The sequence below is a fragment of the Poecilia reticulata genome, linkage group LG22 (genome assembly GCF_000633615.1).
Source record: "Poecilia reticulata strain Guanapo linkage group LG22, Guppy_female_1.0+MT, whole genome shotgun sequence".
In the NCBI taxonomy this organism is placed as follows: Eukaryota; Metazoa; Chordata; class Actinopteri; order Cyprinodontiformes; family Poeciliidae; genus Poecilia; species Poecilia reticulata.
Window position 1 is genome coordinate 11,295,393 of NC_024352.1, and position 17,009 is coordinate 11,312,401.

Here is a 17,009-nt window from a genome sequence, read left to right on the forward strand (position 1 = left end):
ACAGGACCCTCCACCCCATCCTTTACACGCCTTCCTACCTCCATGTTGAGCTTTTTTTTTCTTTTCTTTTTTTTTTGCTCAACTCCTGCAGTGGGTATCCACAGGCAGCACCGGTGAAGTGATGGGACTCTTGGAAGCCAAAGGTTGACCTCATTCATCCGGCATGCCACGACCTCTGATTGCCCAGCTTGGGGTAGGTCTCTGGGGTTCACTGGGATTCTCAGCAAGCTCCACAAGCTTCCTCCTGGATCTACAGAAGCTGGGGATTGTCACTTTTCTAAATTTCACCTGACAGCTTACAGGAGAAACTGAAAATGCTCTGACAAATTCACAGTTTTTAAGCCCCTGGCGGTGTTGTAGGAACACATGCTGCTTCCTGTCTCTTGTCTTCTTAGAGGAAAATCCCTGTTGACAAAACAGATCTTTCATTCTCAGAGCAGGAAGTTAGCAGCGTCTTTTGCAGTATGTAATGTCTTTGCTTCACTCCGCCTCATTAAAAAAAAGAAAAAAAAACGTTTGCCAGCGCGTCATGTTGTACGATCTGCAGGGACCGTGCATATTTTTGAGCAATACGATGAACGATCTACATTTTTTGGGTGCACAGATTGCCGTGTAGAAGTTGCGCACAAACGGTTTGCTTTTGTTGTGTGTTGCATTGCACCAGACTGAGTTCCACCGGGTGATGGCCAGAGGCGAACAACAGCTGGCAGCGAGTCTGGCGCAGAGCTTTGGCCTCCTAAAACAACACAAATCCATTAAAACACTAGAAGAACTCAACGTCACCTGGCTCTACGCTCACTTGTGACATAAAAAAAGAAATAAATCTATATTTCACTGTGCTCTGCACAGTTTTACGCACTTTCCCGCTTGCAGTAGCTGTACGCTGTAGCACCACCCTCTGCTATGATGCCTGTGTGCATTTTGTTCAGCCTGCTTGCACTCCTTTCTTTTGCACCTCTGTTACTATGCAAAAACATAGGATTATAATTTTAATGCCATTATGAAGTCATGTTAGTATAGAAGTTATATTTTAAAAATTGAGTATTAAAAATTAGTTGTATGTACAGATATCATGTAACCTTTTGTCCGTAAAGCAAAGTTTATTTATGTAAAGAAAAACCATTATTTCATGTAAAACAAAAGAAAACATCAGATTTATTACTTTTTGCAGTTTGTCTTCTCATTGTAACTTTGAGTTAAACGTTTCTTGACAAATTAGAAAAAATATATATTTTCACTTGGATGCTACTTGTAAGTTGTGCATATTTGAAAAAAGAAAGTAAACTGAGCTGCCTTCTATGCTTAGCTTTGTGCTGCTCGGATTGTGTTTTGAAGACGGAACATGAGCTGTAATACCTCAGACGGACGTCCATTAATAGGATTCCCTGTTTACCCTCCGTACTTTCTTTTACAGGTGTCTTTTATTTGTATGGGGAATCTAAAGCCTTTCACAGTTTCACATTTCTTCAAGAGGCCAGGAAAATATAAATTAGCAGATGCTATATCAATTAGTCGTCAGGAGTTCCTTATGTAGGTATGTCGCCATTTTATAGAATTGTTTTAAATTTCAAAGATATACTTATAATGCCAACTGAAACAGTTTGGGTATGGGTGTGTACTAATTGTTGAATTTTAAAGGCCTGTACTGTGTAGATCTCATACTTTGATTTGTTAGAAGGGTTTGGTCATTCTTAAAACTGCTGAGCAGTCAAATAAATTGATTGTGAGTCAGAATAAAGTCTGGCAGTAGAGCATTGTTTAAAATGGCTCCTTGGAATCTGAAATAAAATTTAAAAAAATCATTTGAACAAGAAGATTTTTTTTTTTTTCACAACTATGTTTTTGAAGCACAAACCTATTTGTATGAGGTCTTAATACGGTACATTAAAACAATTTTCTTTGCTTCTGTTTTAGTTTTGGACCCTTTGAGGACAGCACAGCATATTGCAAATACAATATCAGCATATGCATAATTAAATTTTCAAAGGAATGCATTCTTTGTTACTCATTATCTTTCAAGGAAATGAGTAACATATTTATAATTCACACATCAATAAGATAGTATCTAAATGCAGAAGATGCCCAAGATGTAAAAATTAAAGTGGTTAAAGTATTGGACAGATTTGTGAAAAATGTTGCAATATTTTAGAAGCTCAATGTTGCATCAAAGCACAAATCATCTCAAATAAATAAAAAAAATGTAAATAACGTGATCCTAGTGTTGAATTTGACAATAAAAATCCTAAAGTTTGTGTGGTTAGCAGATTTAGACAAATAACTCAAGAAATTGTGGATGCTTTGTAGAACTAAACTTTTGTTTTGATTGCATGAACCAATTAAAAATACAGTTTGTTAAATTTAAGCTTTTTAAAATGTACAAATGCAATCTTCACTTGTAAAATTGAATAACATACTTTTTGGTGCAGAAAGCTAATTTAAACCAGTAACTTTCATAAAAGTGACAAAGTTGCATTTTAGAAAAATAACTTTGCATCATCTGCTTGAAGCCACTGGAAACGTGCATAGTTAAAATACCAACACTGATTGTCAGTTGCAAGAATTACAATGAGTTACAAATAATATGCAAGCTAGAACAGTATTTGTTTATTTAGTTTTAATAGATAATTTAATCAAACGGAATAAACAAACTGGTTAAATCAAAACGACTTTACATCTACATTTAAAACTATTTAGTCTCGATACTAAGCAAATACTATTTTTGTTTTTGTTTTGTTTTTTATAAAAATGAGTCTGCTTTACCTTGAAGACTTTTTAAATAGACTCCAGACATAAAAATGAAATATTTTACCAGTAAAGCTTCGAAATTCACAGAAATCAGTTAGGTTAACCTCAAAAGATTCTTGAAATGTCGAAATAAAAAAAAATAATATATCACATTGTCATTACAAAGATCCATTCATCAAACTCCACACAGTGGATACATCCAGTTCTACAAACACTATGCGTTAAATACAGGATTGGTTTGAGGAGAAAACAGTGATTTGAAAGTTGCAACATGATTTTTGGAGTCCTGTCTCATAAGGAAGCCGTGCGCAGGAAAAAAATAAAAGTAAACTGTGCCCGTTTGGAGTTAGCGTTTCCGTGCAGTGTTTTTTTGTTTGTTTTTTTTTTAACTAACAAGGAGTAAAACATCTCTGCTCAATGTTGCGTGTCAGTTTTTTTTCTTTCTTTCTTTCTTTTTTGGTTGTGCAAGAGGAGAATATTACAAAACGTCCGTGTACATCTCCAGTTGGAGACAGGCGCTCGTTTTCTCTACCAACACCGTCTGCTGGATTACTGCAGCATGTTCAGTCCAGGTCTATGGAGATGCAGCGGCACTGCTTGACGCGCTGGATGCGCTTCTTCTTGGTGGGAGGCTGCTGGTCCGGACAGTTCAGGGTAAAAGTCATGGTGGTGAACCGCTTTGGTTTGCAAAACGAGCAGGACTGGAAGGCACCCTCCTCCCTGCGGATGTGCCTGGGGATGTAGAAGGAGTTGCACTGTCCGTAGCAGAAGCGGTTGATGATGGTGCGGCTGACGCAGCCCTCCTCGTGGATCGTCTGCTTGAGAGGCTGCGTTTTGCACCAGTCCCGTTTCAAATACTGGCGCTCCGTCACATGCAGAGCCTCCTGGCTGGACTCCAGCACCTCGTCGGCTGGTGAGGTTGAGCCCGGCCTCTGGCGGGACCTGGATCCCGACTGTGGCGGCTGCGGTTGCTGCTCCGATTCGTTTGGGTTATTTTTGTCAGGATGAGGAATGGCCCCTTGCGAGGCTCGGTTTCTTTTTGAATCCGCGGGAGATGACAGCAGTCCGATGATGAAAACCATACTGCATACAGTGTGCGCGGAGACGGCCATCCCTAGAGAGGATTAAAAAAAAACAAAAATAATAATTACGTTTTCATCTTTGGGAGAGTTCCGCACAAACCTCAAGGTTTTTACGCAGCGTAAATACGCACGGATAGAACTTTTTGTGTTTGAAAGTGCGTAAGAATAATCTTCTCACACATAAATGTCTGTTGAATTACCCAACCTAAATGTAAAACCCTGACCCGTTATCAGTCCAAGTATTCAGCAAACGTCTACTAATCTAAATAGTAGAGGTAGGCGATAGTGGCATACCTAGGCGATTCTCCAAATTCGTCAAGATTGATGATGCGATCCTGTGAGCCTTTCTTGCACCTACAGCGGTCGACTGGACTCTGATGGCACTCTGGATAACCGGGAGACAACGCGCTCCATAGACGGGGGCCAACGTGGGGGTTTAATACAAATTGCTTCAGCGCCGGACTGTCTCCCTTTTAAATGTCTGCCAGCTGAGATGTGCACAACAGTTATTGGCTAAGCGAGATGTGAAGAAAATTAAGTCAATCCGCCCCCTCAACACTTCCCTGAACCCTCTTCAAGAGAGCAGACAACCGAGGGGTACCGAGGACATGCAGGGAGGAGGATGAAGAGGAGGAGCAGAAATAAAGTAGGCTATGCTGAAGTGGAAAAAGTGAAAGGGGTCTTCTTTTGATAAACCATTATTGTGACATGCTGTAAGTTCCTATACTTGGTCATCATCAGGCCTATATTTCACCGCACCTGTAATTATATAGCTGAAAACTTCAAATGATTTTTTTTCTAGTCCTTAAATGGTGAAAAACGACTAAGACTGAATGATTTAGTCATTATATGAGCATTCAATGTTGAATAGTAAATTATATATTTTTAAATAGAATTAAATCAAATTATTAGTGTCATCTTCTAGTGTTCTGTAACTATTGCAATAAGGGTCAAAACAGTTGTCAAAAACTGATCTTAATACAAATGGAACCAACATTTTAACACTAACTTTAATAAATCAGAAACTAGTGTATATAAAAGTGAGAATTTTATTTTCACATGTGGAAAAATGATGAGACTCATGTAATTTAGTCACTGTAAGTTTAACGATTTCATGTTGAATCAAGGCAACAAGTGAACTGGACTGTTAAGTTTGGTCAAGTAGCCTAATATTTTGTATTGTGTTCTAGATAACCATACAGTCCATATTTAGAGGTACTGTAGATCCTATTCTAGACCCTAGAAGATTGGAGCTCGTTAACAAAAAAAAAGTCAACATTTCTCAAACAGTGATGAAATTACAGCTGGTGTTAGACTTTTTGAGGCTAATTATTTGCAAGGTAGTACAGTGTTTGTTTATAATTGTCAAATACAAATGGCCATTCTAGATTTTGTTGTTTTTACAGTGGTCAGGATTTAAACACAGAAATATTCAAGGGAATTAAGAAATAATGGAAAGACTGGAGCACAGGGACTTGAGGAAAGAACGAAGGATGGATTGAAGTTAAGACTGAAAAAGAAAATATTTAAACAAAGATTCAGAAGGATGAAGGATAGGGGGATGGATGGAGTAGGGAAGAAAGGAATGAAGAGAGGACAAGTCAATACAGCATCTAGATGGTTTGACAGGGAATTAAATAGGCAATAAAGTCTGGAAATACAAATATTTCCCACTCTTACGCCAATACTTATCCAGCCCTGGAAAATATTTAATGAAATCTGATACTTTTCCAAACTGTGTAGGAACCCTGTAATTATATTTGAAAAGAATAGCAGACAACAGCGAACCAGAAAAATGTGCTGGTTGCTGTTTCACCTATCTAGGAAAACCAAACTTTTTGGGAATGTCAAAATAAATGTAAACATGTTCCAAGTGTAAAATACAGTTGCTCATTTCTTTTTCTTTTTTTTTTTACTTTACAACACTTTCAGCCCCAGAGTAGATAACTGGATGTGTAAAATATCAAAGGAAGCCACATTAGATTTTGAGGTTCAGTGAGAAATCTCTCTTGGACTGCATCGTTCAACCAATCATGCAGATCCAATGAATAAAGATCTTTTTGTTCACAGCAAATTTAATGGTGGTCCAGTTTCACTGTACAAAACTAGATGGGGTGATATGGTCTGTGAACATGCTGCTATTAATACCAGATAATGCTTCGCTCTACTTTCTTTTACACCTTGCAAACATTCATTTAAAAAAGTTTGTACACTACATGTGCTGCACTGTGGTGACACTCTTAATAGTAGCATTTTTAAATAGTTATGTAATGCTGATTAACTTGTTTTCATCCCTTTTTATTTTTGATTAATCTTAAACGTGTTTCAGCTCCAAGTTTATAAACCATTGAGGCTCACTTTATATATTCAATGACAAGGCTACCAGTCACCAGAATGTATTCATTTGTAGTTACTTTTAAAACTTAGCAATGTTACCAAAAAGTAGGGCATATATCACTGTGAGTGATTTAAAGGAAAAACAAAATGTCTAAAGTTGAAATAAACGGTTTACTGGCTAACAGTAAGTTTAATATTCAAGGCGGCCATATTTTTTTTAGGTCAGGATTAGTGTCTTTCCAAACAGCTTTGACTTCTATGGACTCTGACTTAATGTGAAAATGAAGCATACAATAAACTACATCCTTCAGCCAGTTACTGAGTGAGTGATGGTTTTCATTTTTGTTTACATTACCCAACCTGGAAATGCTCATGCCCTACTGTAATACTGTTTTCAAGACTGTAAAGTTGCTGCTACTTCAAACTCGTAGCATATCCAATTCTCACCATGCAGTTCAAATTTGATTTTCACAACCTGGCAACCATAAGAATCTCCTTCCCATATTTAAATGCCTGCATTTGTAAATCATTTAGTGAAGTTGATTTTTTTTTTTTTTTTTCAAAGTGTGTATTTTCAGAGAAGAAAAGCTAGTGCAACATCCCTCATCATAAAAACCCGTCATGCTTTATTAATCCAAACTAAACACATAAAGTGTTCTCTCATCACTGCAGCAACAGAAACTCTACCAGGAGACTATCCAAGTCTGATCCATCATGTTAAACACGAAAGGTATGCAAGCTTCTGTTAGACAAGGCAAAATAAATCTCTACAATCTTGTCAGATTAAAATGTAATGCGTCAGATATGATTCAAATATTTTATAACGCTCTTGATGCTTTATTTCAACTGCTCAGAATGTTGATATTACAGAGTCGGAGAGAAAAGTTTACGTTCTAACAAATCCTAGACTTCTTGTGACCTGAAAAGCATTCATCAAGACCTAAGAATATTTTTAATAAATCTAAATAAAACCGCTACAAAGAGTCTTTAAATCAAGATGATGCAGTCAGAACCGAGGCATGGATATTACTGACGTGGAGAACTAGCTACAGGACGCCCCCTTGTGGTTGCAGATTCACTTGATCCAATCACAAGAGGGATAAAGATTTCACTGCCAAATTCACAAAAGTATGAAGCCGTTTTTATTTGTCTGGAGCATTTCACGGTGCTGACAAAAAGCAAAGCAAAAAATAAAAAATACTAAAATAAAAATTGACCAAAACATAGATTTATAAACACTGCTAGGCTTTTTATCCCTCTATAAATTCATCAAAACAAGGGTTTCTTTCTCTTCTTTTAATGACAAGACATAATAAAAAGACATATTCAGCTATTTCTTTAGCTTCCTAAAAAACTAAGAGATCTCTCAAGGTTTTTAAATAAAAGCGTAACACCCATATCTCCATTCACACTGCCAGCTATCAACATTTTACATAATTTACCCTGCACTTTGTGAACTAAATGCTCAACATGCAACCATACAGAGCGATATGTCAAAATTTTACTTAAGGCACGTGGACGTCTCCCAATAGGCTCGTAAAACAACACAAACCTGCTGCAGCCAACATAAATTAGAGCATAAGGTAAACATGTCGAAATGTTTAATGTCTTGGGGTAAAGAAACCCACATAGCAAAACAAAAAGAAAAAGGCAGTCTCCTACAAGTCGACAGGTTTTGTAGCAGACAGAAGTTGGCCATGGTTGAGAGGGTTTCTTGGAGAACCTCTGTAATGGCTCATGTTCTCTACTGCAACCTGCTGCATAATGATCGGTTTCTGGGCAGCTGATGGATCAGACTCCACTTTGAGTTTTGGTTGAACTTTGTTGGTCATGTCGCCCAAGGCGCAGGGCTTGAGTTTTCGGGGCAAGGTGCCGAGTCTTTTCGGTGGGACAGGAGGGGGTTTCTTTGCGGGAGCCGTGCTGTTGGAGCGCCCTACTTGTGGCCGGAGCTGCGGATGAGGCGAAAGACCGCTCTCTAGACTCACAGCCTTTGTCACATGACCAGTCTGGCTAGCAGTGAGCTCTGGAAGCTTACCGGGTTTCCTGCTCTCTCCCGTTAGAGAGTTGATCCTACGTACAGTCAGTCGCACAGGGGTGCGCTGGAACTTCATGGGAGATCTTATTTGCTTGCTCTTTGAGCTTGAAGGAGAGTAAAGGGTGAGCTTGTTGAAGTGTTGAATGTGATCTAGAACCCGACGCTTTTGGGTCTGCCGGCCGTCTGGTGAGAGGGCCGGCTGGTGTTTGACTTTAGCTCCACTCTCCGGGGAAACATTTACCCCCTCATATGATTTGCTTAAGGTTTCAGTTTTGTTTGGCATATTGGGTTCATCATCGAGTGCAACACCCGGCTTGTATGGAGTGGATTGGAGCCCGGAAGAGACGGAGAGTGTGAAATGAGCAGGACTCTGCATGTCCAAAGCATCAATAAGCCTGCTGCAGTTCATCTGCTGTGGAACTCTCTCAACTGACCCCAACGTGGAATTGCTACAGCGACCAAAGGAAGGAGATAAACCTTTGCTGACTGCTGGACTACAGTGTGGACTTGAATCAAACACACCACTGTCGATATGCAAAGGAGTGAGCGCTTCAAAATTAAATCGACCAAAAGTAACATTTTGTTCATCAGCCTGAGCTGGTGGGCAGAAGGTATCAACTTCAAAGGCTGAGGTTGGAGTAGCAGGAACATTTGCTGATAATTTAATCCCACTTTCTCCAACTGAGCTGCTGCAGAAGCCCCGTTTGGAAGCCGGGAGGTCACTCTCCGGCTCTCTGACGTCACTCTGGATATTTACACCTGGATCATTTTGTCTCAGCGGTTCAGCGACGAAGCGTGTGCTCTCCAGACTCTCTGAGCTGGAAGCGCAGCACAGCTTCTTGGGAAGAATGTTTGCCGGTGACAGCTTGGAAGCAACGATGGCTGGCTCAGACATGTAGCTACCCTTGAGGGCAGTGGTCAATGGAGTGTCTGTGAAAGACCCTCTGTCCAAAGCTTGTGTTCCCACAGGAGTTTCCACCATCCATGGAAAACTCCTGTGGGCACTCGAATCACACTGGGGGGTCAGCAAGTTATCCTCTGACTTGCTGATGTATTTTGAGCCTGAAAAAAAGAAGTAGAATTAATAGAACGCTACATTTAAAGGACATTTTTAACAATACATTGCATGCTTTCTGGTACTTACTCTTGGATTCAGTTTTTCTGGCCAGATTTGATGGGGTAAAGTCCATCTCCTTGTTGAAAATGAAACCGGTGGTGCTCTCCTGAGTGGCAAGACGCAAGCCGATGGACCCAGACCCCTTCATCAGCACCACAAAGGAGAAATGAAAGATGAAAGAGCCTTCAAGGAGGGTTAAGCTGAAAGCTAGTGTTTTGTTAAAAAGACCCAAAAGAGGTTGCCCAAGTTAAACATAATGTTAGAAAATAGCAGGTTTTAGGGTTAGTACTTTAGAGGAAGACAGAAATCACAGATATCTGAATTGATTTGATTGGCTTTTTATTATTGTAAGGATCTTAATACACATATAACTTTGCAACAATAGAATCGCACATAATATACAGCTCACCTAGAAAACTCAAACAATTTTGAGTATTTTCCCCCTACTCCATTTTAAAAAATCCCAGCAATATTTTTTATTTAAATCACAACTAAAAGTCACATTTGACCATTGATTAAGTTCATAATGAGTGTGACCAGATTCATTCCAAGGAATGCCAGGAAACAATAGGAAACCAGACACAAAATAAAAATTATGCACTGGTATTTTGTTGATATTAAAACCATAAATCTGAAGAACTATGCAATAGTGAGGAGAACGTGAAAAGCAGAAAACCAATATGAAGCAGCATCAATAATGCCATTCACCCACTGAGAATGTTGTAGAAGATGCTACATATACATTTTTCTGCAAGTTAATCTTCAGAACATTTTAATAAGGTGCTAGCTGTATATGTGAAACAATTTTACAGCAATTTCACTGGGGCTGTAAAATTATTTTTTTTTTTAAATAGCTAAGTGAGGGACAGTGTGTGGCTATTTCAGGTAATTGGTCAAAGTTTTTTCAATAAAATTTGTAAATGCTCGAGTTCTAGAGGGGCGCCAGACTTACAGAGTCTTTGTTGCTCTTCCCCAGACTGAAACGCTGGCGCAGAGATTTGAGTGGAGCTTCTTTTTTGGTGACTTTAGGAGAGAAGCAGCCAGCTCTTCCAGATTCAACCCTGAGAGGGAAACAGATTGAAACATCTGTGAGGAACATAAACCGGCGCTTAAATACAGAGACAAGAAAAATAGATTAAATCCATTTCCTGTGTACCCACTGCAGTCAAATGTAATTGATTAGGTTATTAAGTAGAATTTCACAGAAATTTAAGATCTGCTTATCAAAAGAAATATGTAAGATATTCAACAAGAACAAAAAAAAAACAGCAGTAATGAACTTACAGAGAGAGAAATACTTGTGGTAGGATAAATGGTAGACAATTTGGATTTGATTTGTGAAAATCTGTAAACTCAAGCTGGAAGATTTAGGGTTATTTTCTTATTCAGTAGCACATGCACATTAGAGTTCAGTTGTGACAAAAAAACAAACAAAAAAAAAACAGACCTATAGCCACTGCTACATCCAGACAAATGTTTCCTACACAGAGAGAGATCAAACATTGGTGTGGATGTGAGTTTTTTAGTCATTTATTGATAAATATAAATACTGCACAGTTTGAACACAAGAGCACTGAGCTCAGCCTTGATGTGTTTTTTTTTCTATTTTCCCCAGTAGAGGAAGTGGGAGGGAGGTACTGGAAAAAAAACAACTACAAAACTACTTGCAATCAGTGCAAGTTAGTAAAAGCATAATAATGAATCTATTTCGAAATAAAAATGCAGACAAAAGAAACAGTTTTGTTACCTACCTGTTGACAATATGCCTGTGGCCAAATCGTTTACTCTTCCTTCTTGCAGAGGTAGATGGTTGCCTTTTCGTCCTCCCTGCCGGCGAGAAGGTATTTTGGGACGAATCCTCCAGAAGACCTGAAGCGCTGCAGGCTAGAAAGCATGCAAGAAACATTTAATCTCAACTATAACCGACAGGTGCAGCAAAAGAGTTGGACAAGCTTTCAACAGTACCTGAACCAGGAGTGGAGGTCCCGCTGAACAAAGAGCTGGGGAGAAGTTCAAACCCAAGGTTCTTTTTGATAGATCTACGCTTCTTGTTTGAAAATCCGAATGAGTTACGAGGTTCCAGTGGAAGTTTTCTCTTTGAGGACGGTGTTGCTATCACAGGTGTTGTAGAAGAAAACACTGGAAAACATGGCCAACTTTAGATAAGGATGTATTCAAATAAGAAGTTGCTGCAATAATAAAAAACACTAAATTATTTTGAACCAAAGCAAAGATGATCAGCCAGCAGACATTTGTAGGCGGTTATATGCAAATAACACGAGCAGGCAAAAAAATTAAAAATTAAAAATAAAGCCAGCAAGCCGGGCATTTCCAAAATTTTCAGATGATGGGTGCTACACAAGCTGATTTGAAAAAGATTTTTGTGAGGAAAAAATAAATAAATAAAACAGAGCATTAGAGGTGTGCCGATCGATCGGTCACCAATCATAATCGGCCGATTTCCGTGAAAAAGTGCATGATCGGTGATCGGCGATCATTGGCTCTTGTTGCCGATACCGATCACCTGCATCTCATTTCGCAGCCTGCCTGTGCAGCTGGTCTCCTCTTTCCTTCACTCTGCGCAAACGCGCAGCAACAAATCCTAAGCGATGTGGAACTATAACGCACTGAGTGAATGGGGAAGTTTGCGTGTTGAGGCGGAAAATTGAAGCAGGTCAAAATGCATCAACACAACAAAGACATACAACAAAGACATACAAACAATGCCATTCTTGACGGAGTTTGGCTACATCGAGGCTCACTGCAGTAAAAAAAGACATATGGAGGATCAGAGAGCAGGTAAAGCAGCGCACAGCTACAAACACTCACCCGGATTAGCATGACGGTCAGAAAGCTAAACAAATAACCCGCAAAATTATTTAAGTCTTCGAGCTGCGATGTAAGACGCTGGTTCTGCTCTCGCTGTTGAACCGCTGCTACGCGCTACAGGTAGTAATATTTGAAAAATGGAGCACTGCTTCTGCTCCACCTGGTAGTGACTCTCACACCGAACCTCTGTTTAAAGCTGCAGCATCTAACCTAAAAAAATACATTTTACATACGTATTAAAACTTTCGCTGTCCTAACATGAAACAGATAATCTCTAAAAAAAATAATCGTTCTCCTCCCTGCTCTGCATAATTACTCTGCTCTGTCAGAAACAGCCACTCAGAACTAGCAGTAATCAGTAATGGAACCTGTATTTGCCTTTGAATGTTAAGTTTTATACTTGAATTTTTTTGGCAATGTTGGGAGGTTTTATTTTGGCTCTTTGCATTATTTAGCCTCTTCAGAGCCTCGATATGTTATCAGTCTGTTAAAGATAGTGGCAGTACAATTTGCAGAATGCCTGTTTTGTTTTGTTTTCTTCTTTGAAAAAGTTATTAAAAACAAGTTTTTGTCTAAATTAAGGTGAATTCATGGTTCCTTTTTCCACATAATGTAACCGGTAGTGTTTATGTTAAAAAAAAATAAAATAAATAATTATGCGATCGGTATCGGTGATCGGTATCAGTGATCGGCCCTCATGGGTGATCGGCATCAGTATCGGCAGGAAAAGACCTGATCGGCACATCTCTACAGAGCATTATATTTCATGAGGGAAAAAAACCCAAAACATTAATTCCAGTTTCAAGAAGACAAAAGTTGCCATCTGATTTGCACAGGAGATAGATTATTTCAGCATCTTCATGCTTTCTGATGCAAATCTCATCTCGTGTGACACAACTGTACCTACCAAGACCTTCTGGCTGGCTGATATTTGTGGGAGTTCTATTAGTTTTTATCTTACTCAGTGCACCACAGACCATATCTGAAACATGAGACAAACCCGGCCAAATAAACAGGATTTTCTTAGGAAAACACTGGCAGCTTTACACAAAATGTTCTACATTAACAGTTCTTCTGAGTCAGATTTCCAGAGTTTTTAGCCTATTTAAGGTACCCTATGTCATGAAGCATATTTATGAATTAAAGGCCGTTATTAATGCCTGGATGGACAAATGAATGAAGAAACAGGTGGACAGATAAGGAATAAAAATGAGTGGATAGTTGAACAGACACCAGAACTGTGGACAGGGACAATAGGATGCATACCTACATGGATTGACAAACAAATGGACAGGCAGCAAATGAAAGCATAGACAAATGGGCGTGACAAAAGGATAACAAAAGAATGGGCAGGTGGACAAAAGAACTGAGGGACAAACAGGAGGACAGATACCTGACAGACAAAAGGATAGACTGAAAGATAAATGGTTGGATTCATAGAACTTTTAGATGTTGTGAAACGGACTAAAGTCTGAAAAGATATATTTTTCTAGATCCATTTCCTTTTCATCATAATTATGCAGACCCACAAAATATAAAAATAAAATATAATTTTCCAGAATTTCCTAGACAAGATAAGAATCTTATTAACACCCAATTATGGTCAACTAGAGTTCAAAGCTACATTTCAGTTGCTGGTTTCCCTAAGTATTTCAAGTTCTCATTTAAAGATGCCCATAATACAACTTTAACCGAAGAGTTTTACCTCCAAAGCTGCGTCTGTTTTTCTTCTTTATCCCCGAGTTTAAGTTCACCTCTTCTAGTTCTTCCTGAGAGGGCGATCGAGCCCCTGGCTCACGACCCATCATGGCAGGAACTTTCTCTTGAAGAAACTGAGGAAGGACACCTGAAATACATAAGTTAAGCATTTAATATGAGAAAACAAATTCTAAAGCTAAAAGAAGAAGTCCAGGCATAGTGTCTCAAGTCATACCGAAGTTTTGGGCATTCTCTATAAAGCAGTGCACAATGGCTGCCTGTAATTTAAGACGCTTCTCCGTGTTGGCGTTCATCTTCTCTGTTCCGTCTCCAGAGTGAAGGAGGTTTGGGGCCAGAATCACAGATAAGTTACCGCTATCCATTTTGTTCTCTGCACTTCTATAATCCAAAAAGGAAATACAATACATTTATGAATGTCCTTTTCTTCTTCTAAAAAAAAAATCTCTGTATCAAGACACAAAACTTCCACTGAAGATGAGAGGAAAACTGTATAAACAAACTTCAGCTATAAGTAGTTACAATACCTCTGGGATACACTGTGAAGGAAGTCGAAAAAGTGACGCAGTACACAAGTGTTTTTGTCTGGCAGCACACAAGACAGCAGCATGGTGGCAGAGGTCCTCTCCTCCGCAGAGGGCAGCTGCTGGACCTTGAGAAAGGCATCCTGCAGCTCTGTGGGCAGAATGGGCTCTGGGAGCTCCCTGAAGAACTGCTTCACCAAGCCTGCGACGTCACAGGGACGAGCTGTTGGCAGACAGTCTTCTCCTGCATCGAGTTTAGCCTGGAGAAACAAAACACATTTTTGTTATGAAATGCAGTTCCCAAAGAATTTAAACGGTGACTCTGCAAAAGAAAACAAGGTCAGCCATCACTCACCCTGAGTTCTTTCAGGCGTACAACAGAACCCGATTTCCTGAACAGGCCTTCTGTTTCAACATGTGCGAGCAGTTTCATGCAAGCATCAACCAGAAACCTGCAAAGATGGTGGGGAAAAAAAATCATTTGTAAAATACTTGCATGACATCAAGTTCCAACATGCAAAAAGCAAGTTGGATTCAAATATAATTGGTGAGCTTTCTTACCTTGGCACACGTCCACATTCCATATCGTAGCATGGCAAGCTGTCCAGCGGTACACCAAAAACTTTTTGCTTTGGAAATTATTAAAAGAAATAATAATTAATACTTATCCAGTTCTTAGATTTAAATAAAAAATGGTTTCATCAACATTAATACATAGCTTCACACAAATTAGAAACTCTGGCAACTTCTTTGCTGTCTGATTAGAAGGACTTTGGAACAGTATGACTGAAAATATTTGCAATTCCACATCCCGACTGCCTAGCCTGCTAGTAATTCATACCATAGTTCAAAATTAAGTCCTCAACTGCTTTCTGATTAAACTACTGACTGCTTGAAATAATCGAAGCAGCTTTTGCCTATTTGTATTATAAAATGCTGAAATGTCATGATCCTCATTTTTAAGCTGCTGATTCTGCACCTTAGGGACATTTTGTAAATGTTAACAGGCGTTGCAAAAGTGTTGCAACCCTGAAAGTCAGTTTCGAAAAAGTAGGTCATGTGGTAATGACCATTTCATTTTTATAAATGTGTATCAGAATTTTCCCATTTCCATTCGGGTTGTTGTTAAATTTAGATTTATATTGTTGGTTACTGTGCAAATAATCACAGGCAGAACCACACAAAGGATCAACAGTGACTGACGTAAGAAAACATTTGCTTGTCTCTCATAAGGATACGCTACCTGAATGCTAATCGACTGCAAACAAAGGAATAATGAAAGTTGATGGCGGTGTTTTGTTCATTCTTGATCTAAAGTTACCATAATTGTTTGTCAAGTGGGAAAAATCCACAGCTACTGCAAGCACAAGACAAATATGGTAATGTTGATTAAATGTCTTTAAACTTACCAAATGGCTGGCTGTTGTCTTGCAGCTGGTTGCTTTGTTTTTGTTCCAGTTCTTTATCTTTATCCCATAAACAGTGCGGAGGTGCTGAACAGCCGCTAAACGCATCACATTTTTCTCCATGACGTTCATGTTTTAAAGTAATTCCTTCGAAGAATTGTACTATTAATGCTCTCTGACACTATTCCCTTTCACCACCGTTAATGAACAAGGTACACGGGAAACAGTTCTGCCTAAAACCCAGCCCTGTCTTAATTCAATCACTTTTCTCAAATCTCTAAATCATTTTCTCGAGGCACCTATTAATACTACTAACGGTCTAACAGTTCAACAAAACAGAAGCGTCACTGTCCAGGTATCACGACAGTGAAATATACACAGTAAGCAGCCTCTCCAAAGGCTAGCTTCGTGTGTTGCAGTCATCAAGTTAGCAAGCAAACATTAGCAACATAGCTTAGCAGTCATGTTAGTTTGTAAACAAACAAAAAAACGAAAGAGCTTCTCGTTTCCATCCGACCTCAAGTTGTCCACTATGTTTTCTCAATCAGTAAGCGAAGTACATTCCACTTATTTAAGCCTTCCACAAGTTTACTGCATAGTGCTGTCGTCCCCTCAACAATCGGTTGCGAAGCTGGCTACCTATTTCCGGAGTACTTTCAAACAGCGGCGCTCCCTGTGCTCTATGTTCTGATTGGACGGACACGATTCGAATAACATTTCCCTCGGGGTGTGTGTTTTATCATGCAGCGTCTCCCGGACTGGGCGGTGCACGAGGACAGTTCTGCTAGAGAAGTTTCTCCGGTTTACTGTGTAATTAAAACAAGGGGAAATTTTTACACGGAACTAAAACATCATTTGCTGATCAAAATATGCATTAAGACATGGATTTCAATGCCTTACTAGCTTGCTTTTACGTATACGTATCCCACTTCCCACTCACAGACTTTGAGCGGGAGCCCCAGGCGCTCAGGCGGACCTCGGAGCACAAGAGGAGCAGCAGGAGTTGCTGCTCCTCTTATGCTCAAATGGTAAGCTTGTATAAACCATAATCACCTTTGAAACACTTTCCCAAAACTGAATGTTATGTTTTGTTGTTATAACATATTTCTGTTTTCTAGTTACAAACCAATAACAAAATAATACAAAAATGATAAATGATCCAGAAACTGACATACAAAATAGATTTATATTATTTAGGGACTGGTTTAATAAAGTCAG

The 17,009-nt window shown here is 39.2% G+C and overlaps 3 protein-coding genes across 4 annotated transcripts in view; 1 reads left to right on the top strand and 2 right to left on the bottom strand.

Moving 5' to 3' along the window:
* LOC103458527 (formin-1) overlaps positions 1–1,243 on the top strand; it is a 66,241-nt gene extending 64,998 nt beyond the window's left edge. The window contains exon 20 of one of the 2 annotated variants that reach the window (XM_008399418.2): positions 5–1,243. The gene's annotated coding sequence lies outside the window, so the exon portion shown is untranslated. The remainder of the gene's footprint in view (positions 1–4) is intronic. The other variant, XM_008399419.2, reaches the window with a different exon arrangement.
* grem1b (gremlin 1b) lies at positions 68–7,200 on the bottom strand. The gene is made up of 2 exons (XM_008399422.2): positions 4,122–7,200; positions 68–3,859 (listed from the first exon to the last, which is right to left on the bottom strand). Exon 2 carries the CDS (start codon positions 3,855–3,857, stop codon positions 3,309–3,311), a length of 549 nt encoding a protein of 182 aa, XP_008397644.1. The 5' UTR covers positions 3,858–3,859; positions 4,122–7,200; the 3' UTR covers positions 68–3,308.
* Positions 7,201–7,748: 548 nt separating this feature from the next.
* On the bottom strand, positions 7,749–16,463 carry arhgap11a (Rho GTPase activating protein 11A). Its single transcript, XM_008399423.2, has 11 exons — positions 15,795–16,463; positions 14,947–15,014; positions 14,741–14,837; positions 14,389–14,645; positions 14,079–14,242; positions 13,851–13,991; positions 11,282–11,455; positions 11,068–11,200; positions 10,269–10,377; positions 9,344–9,458; positions 7,749–9,261 (listed from the first exon to the last, which is right to left on the bottom strand). Exons 1-11 carry the CDS (start codon positions 15,921–15,923, stop codon positions 7,823–7,825), a joined length of 2,826 nt encoding a protein of 941 aa, XP_008397645.1. The 5' UTR covers positions 15,924–16,463; the 3' UTR covers positions 7,749–7,822.
* Positions 16,464–17,009: the final 546 nt, after the last annotated feature.

Excerpts from the sequence above, each read along its gene's own strand:
- arhgap11a (XM_008399423.2), bottom strand. The coding sequence starts at position 15,923 with ATGAACGTCATGGAGAAAAATGTGATGCGTTTAGCGGCTGTTCAGCAC. Across the intron at positions 15,015-15,794 it reads AGACAACAGCCAGCCATTTG|CAAAAAGTTTTTGGTGTACC; the intron begins GTAAGTTTAAAG and ends TAATTTCCAAAG. Across the intron at positions 11,456-13,850 it reads AAACAGACGCAGCTTTGGAG|TGTTTTCTTCTACAACACCT; the intron begins GTAAAACTCTTC and ends CATGTTTTCCAG.
- grem1b (XM_008399422.2), bottom strand. The coding sequence starts at position 3,857 with ATGGCCGTCTCCGCGCACACTGTATGCAGTATGGTTTTCATCATCGGA.